The following is a 21,660-nucleotide window of genomic DNA, read 5'->3' as shown; positions in this document are numbered from 1 at the left end:
CCACTGATCTAGGGGGGAGCTTAGACCAATTTCTCATCTTGCGCGGCTTGGGGATAGAGGAGACAAATCTAGCTACCGACCAAACAAAGGGGATCAGAAAGTGATCAGTCCATGGTAGGCGGATAAGGGGCTCTATCTTGAGTTCCGTACTGTTACTAAATACAGGGTCTAACAGGTGTCCTTTGATATGTGTTGGAGCCAGGACTAATTGTTCCAACTGAACTGCAGCCAGACTTGCTATCAGTTCTTTAGCCAAATTATCTGACTTCTTATCAAAATGGATATTAAGATCCCCCAATACAGAAAAATTGGAGGAAGACGTCGATAATTCAGCTACATGGGAGGGTAATGCTATATGAAATTGATTCAGGGGGCCTGGGGGGCGGTAGATGAGAATCCCTGAGAAGCAATCGTTAGGAGAAAATTTTATAGAGAAGGACAGATTTTCGCAATCCTATATGGAGTCTGAAGCACATAAGCACGAATATTGAGCCTTGTGAATTATCGCCAGTCCCCCGCCTCTTCCCTGAGCACGATCTTTACGTGCAATTTGATAGCCAGGGGGAAGTGTTTGCACTAGGTCGGGATCGGATCCTGGCGTTAGCCAGGTTTCTGTGAAGAAAATGACATCGGGTGCGAGATCCTCCAACAATAAGGAGATTTCCGTACTATGTCTTGGAAGGGACCTACAGTTTAGAAGAAACATTGTGAAGGTTTTAGGGCCGACTTCCTTTGGAGCAGGTTTGAGCCTTGCGCTACAATTCTGACACATAGTAGGTAGTTCAAGCGGGTAATAGAAGTGGCGGCAGTTAGTTTCCGCAGAGGGTCGAAGGTTATGCAGGGCACCAGGGCTGTAAGTTATTCCCTGAGTCGAGTGACGGCCAGGGGTTATGGCCCCTAGTCCCGGTCGGCCGCGGACAGGCGCAGACGGGCTTGCCTTGTGCGCGCCGGCGGCGCGCCCGCTGCGCGGTCGGCGGGGAGTGCTCATGATATAGCAGAAGAGGGAGGGGCCGAACGACTATGCCGTCAACCCAACTCTACCCCCAATATGGCGGCGGCATTTTCCCGATCCGAGGGCCGATTCAAGTGAGGGAGAGGTGAGTGGCAGGGAGGAGGGAATTGTGCAAATGAGCAATCGTTGTGCAAATGAGCAGTCGTTATTCACCACAACATGTACACAGACGCATAAAATTACAGTTTAAAACGTGTTACAAAAAAAAAAAAAAAGAGGGGTCGGTTCGTTTAAAAACAGGCAGAACAGGGCTATTGCATACATTTCCCCTAGTCTCTTCAACCACACCATTTTGTACCAAATCATGAACTATAGTCAAAAGAGCTTTTTCGCCGTCACTGGAAATTCTATACTGTGGAATGCGAGGAAATTTAACATTAGGCTTGAGGGTAACTATGTAGGGCGGAATCCGCAGGAGGCCCACATCATTGGGGCCGGTGGCCCAGAGGGTGGCGGGAAGAGAGTGTAATTCAGGGGGATGCTGGTCTTTAGACAAATACATCGGTGAGGTCAATTTCTTACCTAAGGTAAGACGTACACCAGAAGGGGAACAGTGTAATGTCGCATACAATCTCTTCAATTAATCCAAACCCAGCAAATTTTTGCCACAACCAGTTGTTAAAAGGAGCGGGGCCTCCAATTTGTAAGGACCTATTGAAATGGGCAAAGGGCGTGAAACTGGGTGTTGAACTGGGGCGCCAGAAAAACCTACAGAAACATTTGTACAGCCAGACAAAGGTGCCCCAGGGAGTTTAGAGTGAATTATAGAACTCTTCGTCGCACCAGTGTCTAATAGGAATGGCTCTGAAACACCTAGTGCTACAACATCAACATAAGGCCCGCTTTGGTCCACTGGAACTGATACTACTCCCTCACTTTGTCCATGGTTGTCCTAGCTAGATTGGAAATTCTGACTCTCATCCTCGGTATAATAATCATCATTGTAATAGTTGGTAGACTGAACATTTGGCTGATCAAAATAATTTGTGGAGTTTCCAGGGGGCATGGAACGTTGGTTATTAGGCGATGTACCTCGTCCTCTACCTCTGGGTGCTGACTGATAACCACCCCGGCCTCGTGACCCGGGAATGCCGCCCGTACGCTGTAACAAAACCGGGCAATTATACTTTAAATGGCCTTCTTCTTTACAGTAAGCGGATTGATTCTGGCCCAGTGGGGGTCGGTGAACAAAAGGTCCAGACCTCTGCAACTGTCTCTGAAATTGTTGAGGTGGCTGAAATTCACGTTGGGCAGGGCGAGGGGGATAAGCTTGTTGCAAAAGAACTTTTGTTTTCAGCTCTTTAGTCTTTTTATCAAGTTTCTCTCTTTCCTCTTTATCCCTGTTTTCATAATACTGAGCAGTAGCCAATATCTGGGCAGAAGATAATACTGCCCACGCACTTTCGGAATTCTTCAATTTATTAGATATTTCCGGAACCAAATTAGACACAAATTTGTCTACAGTCGTTGGCCACCTTCCGTGCTCATATCCTGACCACTATGATCAATAAACGTCTCCTCAAAACGAGTGAAGAAATCAGAGACACTTTCATCCGCTTTCTGCTTACAAGCTGTTAACTTATCCCAATTAACTCGCAGAGGGGGCATCATAGTTTTCAGTAAGGCAATGATCCTAGCTGGGAGTTCTGTAATTAAAGCCTCAGGTTTGGCACCACCCACTTGGAGTCTGTCCGCGGCAAGTATGGCAGCCCAATCACCCCCCAATTCCCCGGGATGGTCCTCCTTCCGAATCCTAGCCCATAATGGTTGTGGGACCACATTACCCATTAGCATGTCTATATCGGCCAAATTCATAATACATGCATCAACAGTTTGGGACAACTCTTTGTAGTACCCAGCAGGATTTTTACGGGGGTCCGGTAAGGACTGTTTAAGGGCCAATACCTCAGATCGTTTCCAAGGAACATGCACCCACACACGTTGAAAGTGAGCAGGTATAAGAGGATTACCACCCTGAGCTGCAACCTCCTCTCTCCACACTGGGGGAACCTCTCTCATAGGATAGTGTTTTAATTTTCGTCTAACAGAGGAATCGCGTTCTGGCAAAGACTGGCAAACAAACATCATTCTAAAGGTGACAAGCGTCCTTACCGCATCCTCAACCTCTGTGCCCACAATCAGCCCTTTACCAAACTCGGCCTGAACATCTAGCAGGCCCCGAGGGGCTGGTCCCAATCCCATATCCTCCCACTCTTAACCTAAAATGTTACACATAGTATCAAAAACATATCTCTGCGTTGGTGCCTCCCACTGCTGAAAGGTGTCCATAATGTCTTGCATACTATACTGGGAGCCATTCGTGATCCACCTTCGGGCAAGAAGATCTAACACTTCCCGTTCATCTGGACCTGGGAGCTGACTACGAATTTGTCTACGAGGAGGAACAGGGGTCATTTTAAGTGTCCCAAAGAGAGGGGACAAAAGGCCAGAAACGGTATCAACCATTCGCCTCCGAACGGAGGGAGAATTCGTCATTAGGACAGGAGACAGAATATTAGGCGGGGCAGAAGAGGGAGTAATAGGTACAAAGGGAGACGAAGGTAAGGGAGAGCCCGGTAATACCGGAAGAGGCTGTGATGGGGGTGCAGGAACCGATTGAGGAGCGACAGGTGGAACAACAGGTGGGACAGGTGGTAATAATAAAGGTGCATTTGCCCCCGGCACAGGCTGTAGTGCAAAAGGTACATTAGCCCCCTGGGCCTAGGGCGGGGGTAACCTCAACAGATGGGACATTAAGGGATCCTTCTCAGGGTCCACATTCTTCTCTGTAGGGGAAATTGGCAACACTGGATAACATTTATCTACCGCCATACGATGTTGCCTATCTGAAACCTCAATCGCATGATCGGTCTCATTATTTTTAAACTGTTGGGCAACTTGTATAACAGACATATCCCTCCTATCTCTTTTAGCTTGTTTTATTTCTTTCTGTTTGGCCTCCTTACGCCATAAGCGGAAAGAGTCAAACATAGCCGGCCGGGCTTTTCGTTTAAACAAAGTTCCCTCCAAATTATCTAAGATATTGAGCTCAAAACTGCCATTCTGCGGCCACCGTAAAACACCATCTTTCCTAGTATAGCGAACCCACGCCTCATTAAAGGCTATGGGGCCAATACCATGTTTAGAATATACTTCATAAGTGGGAGTCCCGGCCGGAGGAATTGGACAAGAGTCCTCCAGTCGGGAATCCCTATCGCAACAACAACAACACCATCTTCTAAACTTACTGAAACCAGGCATCGCTATTACACTAGTTTCCTCACAAACTTCAAGGGGTTAATTAGTCACTTTATAGTACAAAAACTGCACTCACCCCTCGGTTTCGGCTTTTGCAAAAGTCGAACAAAGACAAAACAAAGACAAAGGAGTGGCCACTATACTTAACTTAACCAGATGTTTTCTTACGCCAACAGAGGTCCGTCTAATGTCTCGCGATACCAATCATCATCGAAGGAGCCAAAGCATGGCGGCAGTCAGGGCAGCAGGTCTTTGCAGCCGTTGGAAAGGAGAAGCCACACTGTAAAAACCTTCGGTCCACTTACGACATGCAGGGGTCGATCACGTGGTGCGCGCCCTCCGGAATTTCCTTGCGGGGCTCCTCACGATCCTCGGGCTGGACCCACGACCTCTGAAGCCGCCTCACAGAGGGCACCATTTGAAGAACCAGGCTGAATTAGGCCTGGCGGCGCAGGGTACGCCTGAAATCTTCTGAGTTCGCCTGCTTAATTGTACAGAGACACGGAACACTCTGTTGGCATAGGAACTTCAATTTATTAGCTGCAGATAGGTACAGTTGTCCTAGAAGTACATCAGTGGTAGGTTCTCAGGAGACTGGCACTTCAATCCGTGGCTCACAGTCTTTTATAGCACTTAAATCCCCTAAAGCAACAACGCCCTCAATGTGCAAAAACATGTCATCCACTAGCAAACATTCCTTTTACAAGATACAGGACAACAGGTAATAGAAATTCCTTCCCTAGGGTCGTGTTCACTACCTGACCCTATAGGCCAGGTGGCATGAGCATTCCTAAGTTTAATTAATTTACAACAGGACGTGTTTGCGTGATGCAGGTGGTGATTCGTAAAACAAAGGGAAGGCAGAGAAGGATCACCAAGGGTCAATAGATGGTTATCACGGAAATTAGTTGCTTCGAGCCGGGTCCCAGAATGTCCTTTGCTCAGAGAGAAAGAAAAAAGGTTATTTAACATGTTACAGTTCAGAGTACGAAGAAAAGCTACGAATGTCGTCGGCGCCTGAGTGAGGGCAACATCACAATGGTGTCAATACGCAAGATGGAGCCATAATCAAATTTCCTCATGTCCAGTAGCATAGCCATCTTTGCTGCAAACATAGACCTTGTGAAGTTTGAACCTTAACTCTTCTTGGCGTCACAGTTGACAGACTTCCTTGTTTATATTATTAAGCGCGTAAATCACAACTGCAAAATCCAAGGTGACCCATTTTGTGGTGGGAGTTTTGACAGCATAACTGTCAGACAGACCTATTGTCTCTAATATGCCTAGAATGGGTGTTGCTGTCCTCACCTTCCAATAATTTGTTGACCAACCTATTTTAGCGATTGATGATTGTCAATGCCTAGAGGAGTACGTTTCTCTCACTTGATGCTGTTGACTGATCGAGTGTATTTTTTGGGTTCCTTTGGGGTGCTTGCAATGAATGCACCAGGGACTATTTTACAACTCCTGCTTGCTCTCTCCTGCATCGCCCTATTTCCAAAGTGTCTCGTTTCTCCCTCCTGCCACTCCTTCTTTCCCAGGTGTCTCATTGTTAGGTTTTTCCACCCTCCACCACCTCTTCATCCTTTCTCTTTCTGTATGTGTGGTTACTAATTCCTCCTCCACTCTTCCCCCACACCTTCCTCCCTCCCACACGTCCCACTTTCCTGTGTCACACTCTGGGTTCCTCTTGCATCCCTCTCTTGTTGCTTCCTCTTCCCCCTCTCTCTCTCCAGTGATGCTTCTCCTTTCTCCTATCCTCCTTTCCATCTCCGCAACTTCGCATTAGAGCGGCCCTGTTCTATTTTTAATGGATGGGAACAAGAGATCTTTTCTTATTGAATGCTCTTGCCACCATGTCTTCCTTTTTCATCGGTATGAAAGCTGTTCTTGTATTTAAGGCTCCTTTGCCTTCATTAGTGTCCTCTTTCTGTTTCTTTGTGAAACGAAGCTCTGTGGCAGGGGACCCTTCATTATAGTGCTTCCTTTGTTTCTATGTGACAGAAACAATAGAAGGACTCATCTGACCGTCATTTCACATTGAAAAAATGCAGAACTATTATGAAGGTAAGGTAAGGCAGCTTTAAACGTAGACTGGTTTATATTTCATACTTGAATTTGGGTTTAATGTGCCTTTGCTTTAGCACATTAAACCCAGACCTTTTGGAACCGCCTCTGCCTGCAGTACATGTAATCTTTAATTTGGCAATCTAACTCATTATCTACACTAGACTACACTAACTCTGTCCCTCTTTCTCTACAATGGAAGACGTCCCTTCCACGATTCTTGTTTCCTCTTCCCTATCCCTGTCCAAGTCTCCGATAACCAGTTCTAGATAATGTACACAGTCCCTGTCCTACATTTCAGGTCTTGCTTACTGCAGCATGCTACACACCCTATTTTGCAAGAGGTAGCACGACAGTGTTCATTTATGTATGGCGTATTGTCTTCAACAGCATCCAATCCGCTTTCTTGGCTTGTGATGCTAATGCCACCCAATCACCTTTGCTTGTACATTAAAATGTCCTGAATGCCTTGGCATGTTCTTAATGGTTGAGTAAGATGGATGCTCGCAGCTGAGAAATGGAGGGATCTGCAGGGCACAGGTTCGAATCCTTCCTCCCGGGTCAGCAAGATAGTACCCTTTGATTGCTTCACGTTATTGGCAGAGCATGTAAACGGCATAGTTGTAGTACGAAGTACCATGTGCGGAATTAGGTATTATTATTATAATTTTGATCTAGTTGCATTTAACTTCTCCTTCCCTTGGCTGTTCGATTCCACAAGAACCTGTTGGGAGACAAGTGAGCATTTACTGTGAGATATCATTTATGAACACAAGGTTCAAGGCAACCACCAGCCAGTCTTAACTGCTCCCTTTATGTAACCCTGGGCATCTACTCTTAGGAACCAGAATGCACCTCTGCCTTTGGCTTTAGTCAAACAGTAATGCTTTATCAATTTAATGACTTTGCAACATCCAAGGAAGGAAGTATAGCATCCTCGTTATTCCCAAGATTAATATATATATGCTTATTTTCTGAACAACTGGCAGGTTATTTTAACAAAACCCATTACATCTAAAGTCATGCTGCTTGGTACTCTTGTCTGTTCATTTTATGGCCAAGAGACTTAACAATGGACTCCATGTTCTTGTTAAAAATATCTGATAGATTTACTCATGTTTAGCCTCTAGGTGTTGACTTGCGTTCACATTACACAGTCGACACGCACTACACTAATAGCTGTATAAGAGCTTATATTGTTTTGTAAAGGCGTCTATGCAGGGTTTATACCCCGGCAACGTGCTAAGGAGCGTTTGCCGATGGGTAACATGCTACTCTCTGTAAATGCTCTGAATGGCAGTGCCTGTGAGCCTGAGTCATGTTGCTCTGATTGTGTATTGTCGCTGCACTTTTGCATGAATTGGAAGGGAAAACCAGTGAGAGTTGGGATGCTAAATCATATGCCAGTGCATGCATGGATTGAAAGTCCTCGAATGCAGAGTTGCCTTTGTACAAAGTGTTTTGGCGATGTGCATGTATGGCTGAGACTGCTCCAGCACTAAGTGTGCATCTGCACCTATGCAAAAAGATGCAGCACGTGCGCTTGTGGATATGCTTAGATTGTTCTGTACCATAGAGCCTAAACCACATTGATTATGGGCAGAAGAAATTACTACCCTTGGAGTTGAAACCTTGTATCAACAGTAGTATATGTTCAGGACCTGAAGAGTAGCAACCCATGAGAGAATAGAGCAACTAGCCAAGCTGTATGTTCATCTGGGTCCATTGATGAGCGACGGAGGAGTAAACATTATACAAATGGCCATTACGAGTCCACCCAACCCATGTGTGTGTATTCAGAGACGCCAAAATGAAGGAACCAGTGTCCTAATTAAGGCTCTATCAAGTTTTGATCTACTCTTGGTGTGATACCAAATAGTTTCTGCTTTTCTCACATCATTGGTCAAACTCCCTGAATCTAATGGGCTCCGGCACTGGCTTACAGCCTGGATAGAGGTAGAGCCAAAGTGGAAAAGCTGGACCTTTTCACACAATCACAGGCAATGCTGTATGTATGTGTGAGAAGGCATACAGTAGAAACGTTGCAGCCAGCCACTGCTTACTATGGAGAAACAGCTTTAAGAGTTGCAATGAGAACTCAAAAAGTGCAGTGACCGTTCATTGTTAAATGAGGCCCTGGTGCCGTATCCCAAGAACCAAGAACTAGAGAGTACATGGACTAGGTGTAAAGGCATGCTTCGGTGGAGTTCGGTGATTGGCACCAATGGTGACGTAAGGTTGGGCTGAGGCCAGGAAGCTGTGCTAGGAAGATGAGCCACATGTGGTCACCGTCACGGAGCAAGAAGTGGAGCCAGGATTAGGCTGACTGGGCAGGTATCTACCTCCACTGGTATTTAGTCAGAGGCCGAGATTACCCATCTACCTACTCATTTAACCACAAATGGCACAATTCACTGAATGCTACCCATGTAAATATTATGCTGGTGCTCAAGCACTATATTGCTCCAAATGCCTTTTGTTGGTACTGTCACCTGTGATACTGTATAGTAAAAGCTGTGTTGCAGACATCCCTGAACAGAGCGCTGTTATTGTATGAAGTTACGAAAACAAATTGTTACATAACAGTAGGACACGTCTATACTAGAAAGAAATGCAATGCCTACACACACACAGACGGTTTGCTCAACCCACTTAACCACTTCAACTCTTAGCTTTACAGAATAAGCTTGGTGTATTTCATGACATACATAAACAAGCTCTGACTTGTTGGTTGGTTTACGCACTTTCTTCAGCAGTGGTTAACCCAGTTTTCCAGATGTTGATGTGTACTTATCTTACAGGGTAACACTTTAAAAATGAAACAAGCAAACATGCCTTCACAAAAAAGATGGCATGGGTGTGAGAGACTGCTACCAGTGTTTGGTTCACATTATTCCAGTGGCACATGGATCTATGTGTGAATGAAACCTGCCAGAATAGCTCTGTGCAGTAACTGATCATTGTGATAGCCCGGTACTGGATGGGTGCTTTGGGTGTGAGTAGCATGCGTCCAACAATAGTTAGTACAGTCTCCATGAATATGCCTACATGTAGGTGTAACTGAGGCGGTGCACCCTTGGAGTAAGTGTGACTTCAGGGGTGTGCCCTCCGGCCTGTCCTTTTAAGGGGTGATATCACATATCCTTTGGGAAATTAATATATGCTTCAATGACAGGCAAGTAAGCCTGTGTTACTTTATGTTCGTCTTGTATGGTCTTAAAGAGCCCTGACTGGTAGGTCTAGGGCTATGGGAGGCAGTGATGAACAGAGAGTGGGGTACTAGCATGGACTCTGAGTGGCCTGCGGATTGAGGGCTGAAACGTGTTGACAATAATTCGGGTGTAGGGACATTATACACAAGCTTCAACACCCACCCAGTTTTTTAAACATACCAGGGGCACCTTATAATAAAGGGTTACCAGGGTGTACCGCAGGTATTTTTATAATAAAGCATCGAGTACCGCATCGGTGGAAATATCTTTAGTGCTCCCTGAAATATCGTTGCCCATCCTGGTTTATAGGGACCAGGATGAGACCTGATGATGAAGCATGATGCCAATAGGGTGTGTGAGGGGTACTTAAAAAACCCAGTAGGGAGTTTGGAACTGAAGATTTGTCTCACCACCATCCAAGCCTATGTGTCATGGTTATTTTATGCTGATCCCAACCAAAACAAAGTTTGTACTAATTTCCAATTTTAATAAGCAACAGCAAGTCCAGGAATGCCTCAACAATATGAACTTGGACGGTTCCATACCTTTAGTCATCAACACTACCAAATGCATGAGTTTCTACATCTATTCCACACTCCACTCCAAGACAGACATTAAATACAATATTGAGACTGCTTGGTTTTGACTATATCTGCTTTAACAAGTAAAGATTTTCTCCCGAAAAGTCTCCAGAACAAAAAGCAGGGGGGTTGGTTATTTACTTCCTCAATGGAGGTAACCTTTTACTAGCTGGCTAGAGACCAATCTGACATCCCTGGAGAACACTCATTCATGCTGAAGCAAGACTCCTCAAATGCATTTAGAACGTTGGCAGATGTCCACCATTGCTAGAGCTCCACTGGTCGGCTCTGTTTGCCAGCAGTTTCTTTAAGATCTGCTACAGTTTAGGACAGTGATTTTTAACCTGTGGTCCGGGGACCCCTGGGGTCAGCGAAGCTTAATCTAGGGGTCCACGACTGCTGAGAAAATTAAATAATATTAACAGGAGCAGTACAAGTGCATTAAACAGAATATAGTATGAAGAAGGAGGGGCCTTGATTACATTTAGAAAAGCTCCAACCTTACTATTAAAATTTAAATTTAGTTTTTGTATATTTGTTTACAAATTACTTAATGTTTCATCATGTTTGTATTTGTTTGTTGAATGCCCTTTTCTGTGTTTCTTGTGTATTATTTTGCAGTTCATATAATTGAAAATGCTCAGACCGGGTTACCCGACTTCTGGTAATGACTCCGTGGGGGTCCTAGGGTTCCATTATTGTTAAAGTGGGGGTCCACAAGAATCAAAAGGGTAAGAACCACTGGTCTAGAAGGCAGTCAACTATGGCACCCTGCTGGCATTCCGGATGTTTTGCAAGGTTTTCAGCCACACCATTTCTAGACTACAAACCAAGAGCTGCAGAAAGGAAACCACCAGATGTCAGACCTTCTCCTAATCTATGTCGAGGTTATCGAACTTCATTCCAGTCGAAAGCCACCTCACATGCTACCTCCTCTACTTCAGAGAAAAACCTTACCTGTTCTTCAAGCAAAACCTTAAGACTTGGTACCCTCTTGGCTAATATACCTATGTGAAGAGGGCCAACCACATGCCAACTGCTCAATTTGCACTGGCAACCCCTTACAGTCCCACCTTCACCACCTGCCTCTCTCTGCACCAACCCTGCCTCTACCATCTTCACCAGAACCCACACTCACTTCCTTGGCAACTTATGACCTCCCTTCACTGCTAAGTGATCCATAGACTTGTTCCGAGGATTGCACTATTTAGGTCCCCACATGTGACACACGTACCACACTTGTTTAAAACAAAGTGTATGTCCAGTGTAGGTAATACAGGTTTATTCTTTAGAAAGAAGAGTGCGCACACAATTAATGGAACACAGCATTGTGAGGATTCCACCACTGGTAATGGTTGCACCACTGCTGGTGTTTTCTGCTCGAATCGAATGTTTTCTTTTTGTTTAATCAAGCGAAGTCAGATACCTAAAAATGTTGTTATTGGCTCTATAAAATATGTCTACAAAGATGGCCTTTTGTTGGCCACGCAGATCAGAGGAACAAGTTGCACTACAATGAGGACCACTCCAAAAACAAGTTCCTTAACAAGCATGGCAAAGCCTCACTGAGACATTTAAAAGACTTCTGTGTAAAAAAAAAAAAAAAAAAAAAAAACAGAAAATCAACTGGTTTCTTTTGACAATGCATCATTGAGATTAGGAATATAATCTGTGAGATTCAGTGTAATTTTGAGATGTAAAATATTCTCCCATGACCGCAATGCAAGCACCGCACAAGAGGCAGAATGATGCACCAACCAGGCAATAGCATGAGGTGAAAGAGCAATAGTCTTCTGGTGTCGCCAAAGACCACTCTGTATGTTTAAAAGCATTGGCAACAATAGGTCCTGCAGACAGCTGCACGATCACGCCAGACCTAAAAAGTTGAAGTGTATCTATCATGTGGCGGTACTCAAGGTCCAATTTAGTACTGAGCGGGTTGTGAGTTGTAGCGAAACTAATGTATCTACATTGTAAAATCAGTCTTCACTTCAGGTTACCTGCCCTTTCACTCTCTAAACATCCGTATCCTCCGGGTGGGATATTTTACTGTGAGAACATTGTTCGTGCCATCCCTAGACCCACCATATGTTTTTTCTCCTGCACAACTTAGGTTTCCACTCTTTATTTTCTCCAACAAACCTTATAGGGATGACAGACGGACACAATACTTTTCATGGTAATGTTTTTATATACTCTAATGTAATTCCAAAGAAAGATACCACATCCTTCATTTTCTCATCTTTCAATCTACATCCAAGGGGTTTTCAAATCCAATGCATGCACTCTCTGCAGACAGTGCAAGTCAAATCCACAACGCTTCTATGGTAGTAATTGCAAATCTTTTAAATACAACCACTTCAAGTCAAGAAATCTGGATTTTATTCCAAATGCATTGGTTACAGCTATCCTTTTCTTATAGGCTGTAAACTGGCCTTAGTTTGTTCCTTTGTACAAAGAAATGAATGGACAGGTTACATCTCTCCACGCGCAGTCTCGGGGATCCTTGATCGTGGATGGATTTCCGGTGCTTGTCCCGAGCACACCAAAATAGTAATTAAAGTCTGGAAAGGGCAAGTCGTCAGATTGGGATTGGGGGGGGAGACAATAACTCTGGCAAACCCCTGTGGGATCTCCTGATCCTGGAGGATCCACAGACCCTTGAAGGACAGCACAAATCGGATACAATGAAGATTTCACAGCTGGGTATCTGGGCACCAAGAGGTCTAAAATCAGGTGCTGTCTTGCAGGTGGATTCCGCATTATCAGACTCTCAACATTGTAGATGCCTCCCAGACCAGCATGCACTACTTAAATACTCAGTGTAGCTACAATACATAAAAGATGAGTCCCCACTAGAGTTCAAGTTGTTAGGGGAACCATTACACATGCACTGCATGAATGTATGTCGATACTTCACATACCATTACTTCGCATGCTTTTAGTGCAATGTTTTTACTTAGCATAAACCATTACTTCGCAAGTTTTAACTGCGCATGCATTTATAACGCAAATGGTTATAAATGTACTATGATTTATGCTAATTAAAAACATCGCACTAAAATCATGCTTACACTACACTACCTTACACTACCTTACACTACTTAAACACCACTACACTACCCTAAACCCTAATACACTACCCCCTACACGACCTTCCCCCTGCCTGGACCCTACACTCTAACACTACACTTCACGACCCCCCCGACACTACCCTAAACCCTAACACACTACCGTACACAACACAAACACCACACCACTACCCTAAACCCTAAAACACTCCCCCCAGCACAACCCTGCCCCTACCCCCAAGCTGATCCCTACACTAAAACACTACCCTACACTACACAAACACCACAACACTACCCTAAACCCTAAAACACTACCCTACACTAACACCACATCACTACCCTAAAACCCAATACACTACCCCCTACACGACCTTCGCCCTTCCCCCTACCTGGACCCTACACTCTAACACTACACTTCATGACCCCCCCGACACTACCCTAAACCCGAAAACACAACCCTACTCTACACAAACACCACAACACTACCCTAAAACACTACCCCCAGCAGGACCCTGCCCCTACCCCCAAGCCGGTCCCTACACTAAACCACTACCCTACACAAACCCCACAACACTACCCTAAACCCTAAAACACTACCCTACACTAACACCACATCACTACCATAAAAACCTAATACACTACCCCTACACGACCTTCCACCTTCCCCCTGCCTGGACCCTACACTCTAACACTACACTTCATGACCCCCCTACACTACCCTAAACCACTACCCTACAGTACACAAACACAACACAACACTACCCTAAACCCTAAAACACTACCCCCAGCACGACCCTGCCCCTACCCCCAGTCCTGTCTCTACTCCTAAACAGTACTCTGTACAACCCCCCCCGACACTACCCTAAACCAAAATACACTACTCTACACTACAAAAACACAACTACACTACCCTAAAACCAAAAAGACTACCCACTGCACAACCCTCCCCCTACCCTTAAATACTACACAGCCCAGCCCCTCTTACCTCTCCGTCCTCGGTTCCTCTCTTCTCCTTCAGCCGTGGTTCCTCTTCTCCGGGCTTCCAGCGTCAGTTGTGCACGTCGTTATGTGCAAACAGAAGCGCGTCCGTTTCCACACAACGATGTGGAGAGCCTTTGCTTCCCAAGTGTTACAACGCATGCGATGTTACAACTTGCGTAGTAAAGGCTACGCGTTGTAATATCGCATGCGTTGTAACGCTTGCGAAGTAATGGTACGCGGACTAACATCCGCGTACTAATGGCTGTTTACCGCACTGCATATCGATCATATACCAAATGCTTATCCACATACACAGTGGTGCTTACATGATCTAAAACGAAATTAGAAAGGAATATAGGTATGATAGTTTAGGGGGATTGGGGAAGACGTTTAAATACCCATGAGAAGTTGCAATAAAGGCTGGTCCAATTAAATATATTACACCGGACGTACTACACACAAGATTTGGAATGATTGGACACTTTGGATGTCCCCAGGACTAAAATCAGAACAATTCCTTTCCGCATGCAGGAAATTGTTGCTAATTCAGGCACTCTGGAGTGGAGTAAGCGATCAGATTAATACGACAATCGGGTTGGAAGTTGAAATGTCTGCACAGTTGGCCATACTGGGGATGTGACGTAACTCACTCATACCGAGGTACACCCGCCTCGCTTGCAACTTAGTTGACATGGTAGCTAAGCATAACATTACACGTAGATGGAAGAGTCACACCTATAGCTCAAGAATCTGCTATATCCAATCCACCCAATGACACACCCCATCACAAAGCAAGACTTCCTGCCATTGGCCCAGTTGCACCTGATCGGCCCCTGTGGATTCTCTGGCTGAACCTGGAGAGAGTTAATAAATACTTATTGTTTTCTAAACCCTGGAAAACCAGAAACTCTCTACAGAGTCTCCTCTCTGCCAGGACAGGAGCGGCTCTGGTCCACTTACCTCTATTTTTTTTTTTAATCAAACTTTATTAAGCATTTATTCATGACTTATATTTTAGTCAATATGGTAACAGCTGTCACTACTTTTATACTTGTGGTTCACCCATAGCTCCAATGCTTTTCTCAACAAAGTGGTGCCTTGTATTTCCTCCGAATATTGTTATTAAGTGGCCAACCCACTGCCCATCTATGTTCAAAAGAGACGTGGGTCATATCATTCAACGCAGCATCTTCTATCCCCTGCAAAACCAAACAACTCCCTCCTACTAGGCATGCCATGGTGTGAGGCAGTCCCTGTGTTAATCCGTAACTGGGCTAATCCATTAATATTCGCTGGGGGGGGTTATCACTGACTTGTCCCAGGGTAGTATGCAGGGGGCTGTGTCCGGTCCCCATCTCCTATGCCACCCGCGGCATTTCTTCATCTGCGTCATTGTCTGGGCTGATCCAAACTTACCTCTTCACTGGAGAACAACACTATCCTGTGACTGTAAAGCGTCCATGGACGTGAGGACTGGTGCATCTAGAACAGATGTGCTCCAGGCCCCCCCCCACCCCCACCATCTTCCATGGTCGCTCCCTTCCAGACTCCACATCTCATCTAATAGAGCTGGCTGCCCACGCTTACAGTGTCTGTATGGTTTCTTTTCATTGAAGTCCATGAACAGATCGAATCACACCTTGGAATGTCTGTCACTTGAACATGTGCAATATTTGTATGCAGAATTGAAATATGCCCGATGTACATTTAAAGCAAATGTCAGAACTCGATTGCTTAGTTAGTTGTTATAATTCGTCATTCCTGAACTTGACAACAGCTTCTTCTCTCCCCAGACACACCTTCCCGACCCTGGGCCCCCCGGCCTCGCCGAGGATGGAGCGGCAGACGCAGGTACGTGCCGTGTTTATATGCCACGGGTACTTACTCGCCACAGAAAGATAACACGGAATCCTGGATCACAGGTACCCGAGGTCGGTGCAGTGCTTCGATACAGCCGTGTGACCCTGCCATAGCCCGATGTCGGGATAAACCGACTTCAAGTTCAAAGGCATCACTGAACCAGAATAAACCATTTATTTTATGATCCTCTGAATTGCATTCCTTTGGAGGTACAAAGTCTGGGACTGCTCTGTTTTTGCCACAACAATAAACGATCTCTTGACTGATTGATGTCTTTGGCCCTAGCAACCTGCGTCTTTACTGCCATGTGTGGTAACGTGAGTTGGGCGTGAGGGCCTCAGGGCATTAACGGGAACTCCGCCCTGCCCGACTGAGCTCCGATCATTCCGAATGCCAGAGTTGTGTTACTTTTTATGTTGTTTCTTTCACAAACCCAAAATATGCTAGCAGTGATTTTTTTATAAATTCAAAGATTTGCCAACCACACCTTTGCTAACTTTTAATTATTTATTCCGCATTAATATTTGCAGAACATAATTAATAACATAGCTGCCAAGTTTCCCAGGACCTCGTGTGATGTAGTGCTCCAGTGCCAGTTTTTAGGACTAGGGTTAGCTAAGACTTTTTAATTTTACTAGAATACATTGTTTAATATATTTACTTAAAAGGACTTTCAGCCACATCTCTTCACCCATTGGTCTGTTCAGTAGCATAGCAAGGGGGGGTGGGGGGGGGGGGAGGCTGGGGGCGGATGGGGGCGGTCCACCCCGGGCAGCACTAGTTTTGGGGTAGCGACCTCCCCTTCTTGCCACGCCACTGCTGTTTAGCAAGGGTTCCCGTTAGTGCCAGTGTTGCCTGATGTGATAGTAGGATGCATTTGTAGTGAGCACAGCAAACATTGTCGCTTTATCAGTTTCTCTTTCCTCCCAATGCTGTTGTAAAATCCTTTAGAAGTGAACTGCTGTTATTCCACAGCACGCCATATTGTGTTGCTAGACTTGGTTTCCCCAATGGTTCTTTGATAAAACTTTGCCCAGGAAGAAAACCAAACTTTATGTGGTTTAATTTGCAGCACACCTGTAACAGTTTTATTTAGGCATAGGTGGGGTGTAATTTGGGTTTTGGTATTCAATATTTTATATTGCAAGCCCTCTTTCCTTCCTTCCATCTCCTTTCTTTCCTTTCCTCTTTCCTTCTTTCTTTCCTCCTTTCTTTTTTGTCTTCTTTATTCCTTTTCTTTCTTGCCTTATTTCCTTTTTTCTATCTTTTTGCCTTTCATTTTTGCTGTCTTTTTCTTTCTTCTTTTTTCTTCCTTTTCTTTCATTCTTTCTGTTCTTTCCTTTTTCCATTCTTTCCATTTTCATTTCCTTCATTCCTTCTTTCTTCTTTTCATCCTCCTTTACTTTTTTCATTCTTTCTTTTTGTTCTTTCTTTTTTGCACTCATTCATTCTTTCGTTCTTTCTTTTTTGCCTACTTTCATTCCTTTGTCTTTTCTTCTTTCCTTTCCATTTCAGCATCTTTATTGCCTAGTTTCCTTTTTTCCTTACTTTTTGCCCTTCCTTTTTTGTCTGCCTTCCTTTTTTTCTTCATTCCTTCCTCCCCTTCTTTCTTGAATTCTTTCTCAATGGCGAGGCTAGCAGCCAATGCCAGACTGATAGCTTCTTAAGGTCTGTGTTAGCCAAGACTTTCTGATTTTACTAAAAGCATGTGTAGGAGTTTTAAGCAAGACTTCATCCATTAGTCTGTGATTTTGTTGTTCACATTTTTCTTGCACCCACTCCTGCATGCACCAAGGGGCAATGCTAGCCTACTTCAGTCATTGACTGACTTCAATATGAGTCACAGCATGCTGCCCTTTCACAAGCAGCACATCCGCATTCAAGGTAGATTCCTTCAGTGTCTGGTGCACCATCATAATGAGTACTTTTTTGTGACCAGAAAAACACTTTTGTCTTAAGCCATTGCTTTTTTTTTTTTAGATTAAATGAGGGCCCGGCAAATTCCCAAACAATAAAGTTTTGCAAAAACCATCACAAAACAAGAATTGCTTAATGGTTGGCAGCGAATGCCAGATCTATTTGGATTTGCCAATGCTTGGTTTTCTTTCAATTCTGGGACTTGTAGTCCTGTTGTATAATGTAACAAACTGGGCTATAAGTCCAAGATTTCAAAGAAAAGACCTGAACAGGAGCACCCCATCTAGAGACGTTTTATGGCATGGGCAAAGCCCTCCAAGGGGCTCCTTGGTAAAGTGAATCAGACTGTCGAAATATCTGCCATATAACACTGCTCATAAGAATCACTTACTTTATTTTTAATTTGCCAACTGAGCATGCTAAACTGAAACTGGGTTTACCCCAGGGCAAAGTCATGCAAAGCTGTGGAAGATATAATAAGGGTATTTACTTTTCAGTACACAAAGGTCCAGATTTTCAAAGAAGTGGTGCAACCAAGCACAACAAAGCAAAGTTGATGTGCTGTGTTGCATCACCTAGAAAGAGCAGAATTGTGTTATAACTTCAAAGCAATGGCACAGTTCTATTCTCTTAATGCACTCGCGCACTTTGTACTGTCTTGCGTCAAAGCAGGCACCCTTGCACCATAGTGCAAGAGATTCCTGCATTGTGGCCTGGATAGTTTCTGTACAGGAAGCCTCCTATGAAGCTATTTACATTATGTTTGTGTGCTGCACAGTGCAGCACACATGCAAAGAGTAGATAAAGAGATGAATCTTTTTGTTACGCCAGCCTCAAGCAAGCACAGGATATTGGCACAGATCCATGTCTACAAGTCAAAATCCAGGGGTGGATGCACTGGAATGCCCACCCACCACCCATGGAGCACCTCCATGATGCAAAGTAATGCAAGACAGTCCAGTGCACTGTATTGCATGATTTTTTCTTACAAAGCAAATATACATTTACGTTGCTTTGTACAAATGCAAGTCTGTGTTGAAAGTAAAGTTAAACCTTTGTAAATCAGGGCCAAAATATATTGTGCTTGAAAGGTGCCCCTTTCTCAGAGCAAATAGCACTCTGCATCGCTTTGCAAAACGTTTCGTCAAGGGGGCATAACTTCGGTGCATCTTGAGCAGATTAGTGCAAGCACATATCTTTTTTGACATAAAAATGTATCTACTAGGCTAGACACATTGGGCTTTGCATAAAATGACACTCCCTTGAAGCAGGCACTAACATGGAGTAATATTTTCATTTGGAATTTTTATTTTATTTCTCCAACCATTCTACACATTATGTGTGTGCTGTACAGCACACATACAATGTGTGTACTGTTGCAGAATTTGTCTAGGCATAGGGTGTATGTAGTGTGAAAGGTTATTCTTCCAGTAAAACTCCTATGCTAGACAGCATGCACACACCTCTGCCCATTGGTGCCTTTAAAGTGCTGCAGCACAGAGGATGACAGCAGAAGCAGGCTATTTAAAAAAAAAAAAAATGGTTTTGTGTTTCTTTCTCCCATTTGTGCAACCCAGAGCAGCACTAGAAAATAATAAAAATGCTCCTTATTCTGCATGTCTGACCTGCCCAGCCTTATTCCACACACTCCCAGGTAGTTGGTTCTATGTGATTTCTCTCTGCTTACTTCTTCTACCTTAACCCCCGATATTAACTGTTCTCTCTAGCCCTACTTCTCTATGTACCTTCATCCTCTCCTATCCCAGCTCATTACACCCAATATACCTCACTTGCCTACATCTTATGTCACATGTATTTGTAAAGCACATGATCACCCAGGGGCAATATACTGGGCACTGAAGCAGGTGCAAGTCTTGCCTAGTACAAAGCTTGCAGTGGGTCTGTTTGAAGATACAGGTCTTCGGATTCTAGCGGAACTCAAGAAATGAAGAAGGAGCTCATGTGTAGCAGCAGGTCATTCCAGGCTCTAGGAGAAGGCCCGACCGCTAGTTCTGCATATGTGTGGGATGTGTGCAAGGATGAGTCCAGCTGAGCAAAGGTGTCTGAATTGTTTGTGAAATTAGATTTGGCTATTGAGGTAGGCTAGGCCCATGTTATATGGTGCTTTAAAGGTGGTTTAAAGAGTTTTAGCTGAGCTTGTTTGTTTACTGGGAGCCAGTGGAGTTTCTTAAGGTGCAGTGTTAAGTGTGTGCCGCACGGTAGATTGAGTACTATTCTGGCTGTCGAGTTCTAAATAGTTTCAAGTCCTCTGGTGAGTTGTTTGTGAATCCCAGCATATAGGGTGTTCCCGAAGTCCACCTTGTCTGTGACGAGGGCATGTGTGATGCTTTTGCAGGTGCTGGTTGGGAGCCATTTGAAGATTTTTCTATGCATTTTCAATGTATGGAAGGAGGAGGCTGTGACCACGTTGATGTAGGCGGTCATGCTGAGTTGGCTGTCAATGACAATTTGAAGATTCTTGGAGTGGGCAGTTGAGCTAGGTGTGGGTTCAGCTGGCCACCCGGTGGAGTCCCACGGCAATGGGTTCTTCAAGAAGAACACATCTTACGTCCTGTTAGTGTTGAGTTTGAGTCTTCATCCATTTGTTGATTTTGGTCATGCAGGCGGGCAATTTGATCTAAGTATTGGGGGTCTTATCCAGGAGGGAGAGTATAAGCTGAGTGTGGTTAGCATAGTATAGGATGTCAGTGTCATGGGTGCAGATGATGCTTGGTAGTGGAATAATATCTGTGTTGAAGAGGGTTGGGCTCAGCGAGGATTGTTGCCGTACTTTAAAGATGAGGTTGCTGCGAGTTCTGTTCAGGAAGGACCAGATCTAATGGAGAGCGGGTCCCTGGATTCCAATCTCATGCAGGCATCTGATGAGCATGGGGTGGGATACAGTCTCAAATGCTACAGAGAGCTCCAGGAGGATGAGGCCAGCTGTGTCCCTTTCTAGGATCATACAGATGTCATCTATACCGACAATGAGGGCTGTTTTGATGCTGTGGTTGGGTCGGAAGACGGCTTGTGTCATGGTGTCAGGATAGACGAGAGCTCTGTGCTGATAGTTTGAAGTCCTTCAGTGAAGACATGGGGGAAGGAGGCCCTATGGGGCTCTGGAGTGGATAGATTGCACTCTGGAGGTGTTTTTTTCCATGGAGATGGTGAGCCATGTGGTTATTGATTTGGATGAGATAGGAAGTCATGTTGCGAGGTCTGTCCGGTCTTGTTGCGGGGCGAGGCTGTCTTCTACGATGCTTAACTTGCTGCAGAAGAACTGTGAAAGCTTGTTGCAGACGACCTGTGAGTGGGTGATGCTGTTCGAGTCGGCTGCTGAGGAGGTGAAATCTTTCACAATGGTGTGGATCTCTTTGCTGCTGAAGCTGCTGTCATCATGCGGTCGGTGAGTGCAAAGCGCTTAGTAGCCCGGATCTGCTGGTGGTAGCATCTATGGGTGGTCAGAAGGTGATCTTGGCATTATTGTCTTGGCTCATTCTTCATCTGCACTCCAGTTGTTGGCCGAGATGCTGTGTCATCCTAAGTTTCTTTGTGTACCAGCAGGCTTGAAGTCTGGATCTGATGGTTTTAAGGGGTTAAAGGGGAGCCATGGTGTCTGTGCGGGCAGTGATAGAGTTGTTGAAGTTTGTGATGGAGTTTGGTGGACTGTCCGGGTGTTCAGGCCGGTGTTCTGTGAGTTC

At 44.8% G+C, this 21,660-nt stretch overlaps 1 protein-coding gene across 6 annotated transcripts in view; it reads left to right on the top strand.

The window, feature by feature from the left end:
* Positions 1 to 21,660, top strand: part of EXPH5 (exophilin 5) — a 533,865-nt gene that overhangs the window by 480,488 nt on the left and 31,717 nt on the right. For all 6 annotated transcript variants that reach the window (XM_085621525.1, XM_085621524.1, XM_085621526.1 and 3 more), the window contains one exon: positions 15,976 to 16,033. In XM_085621525.1, coding sequence (XP_085477651.1) covers positions 15,976 to 16,033 — 58 coding nt within the window. The remainder of the gene's footprint in view (positions 1 to 15,975; positions 16,034 to 21,660) is intronic.

The sequence above is a fragment of the Triturus cristatus genome, chromosome 8 (genome assembly GCF_964204655.1).
Source record: "Triturus cristatus chromosome 8, aTriCri1.1, whole genome shotgun sequence".
NCBI classification, from domain to species: Eukaryota; Metazoa; Chordata; class Amphibia; order Caudata; family Salamandridae; genus Triturus; species Triturus cristatus.
The sequence above is the reverse complement of the archived record's forward strand: the minus strand, read 5'-3'. Positions and strand labels throughout refer to the sequence as shown.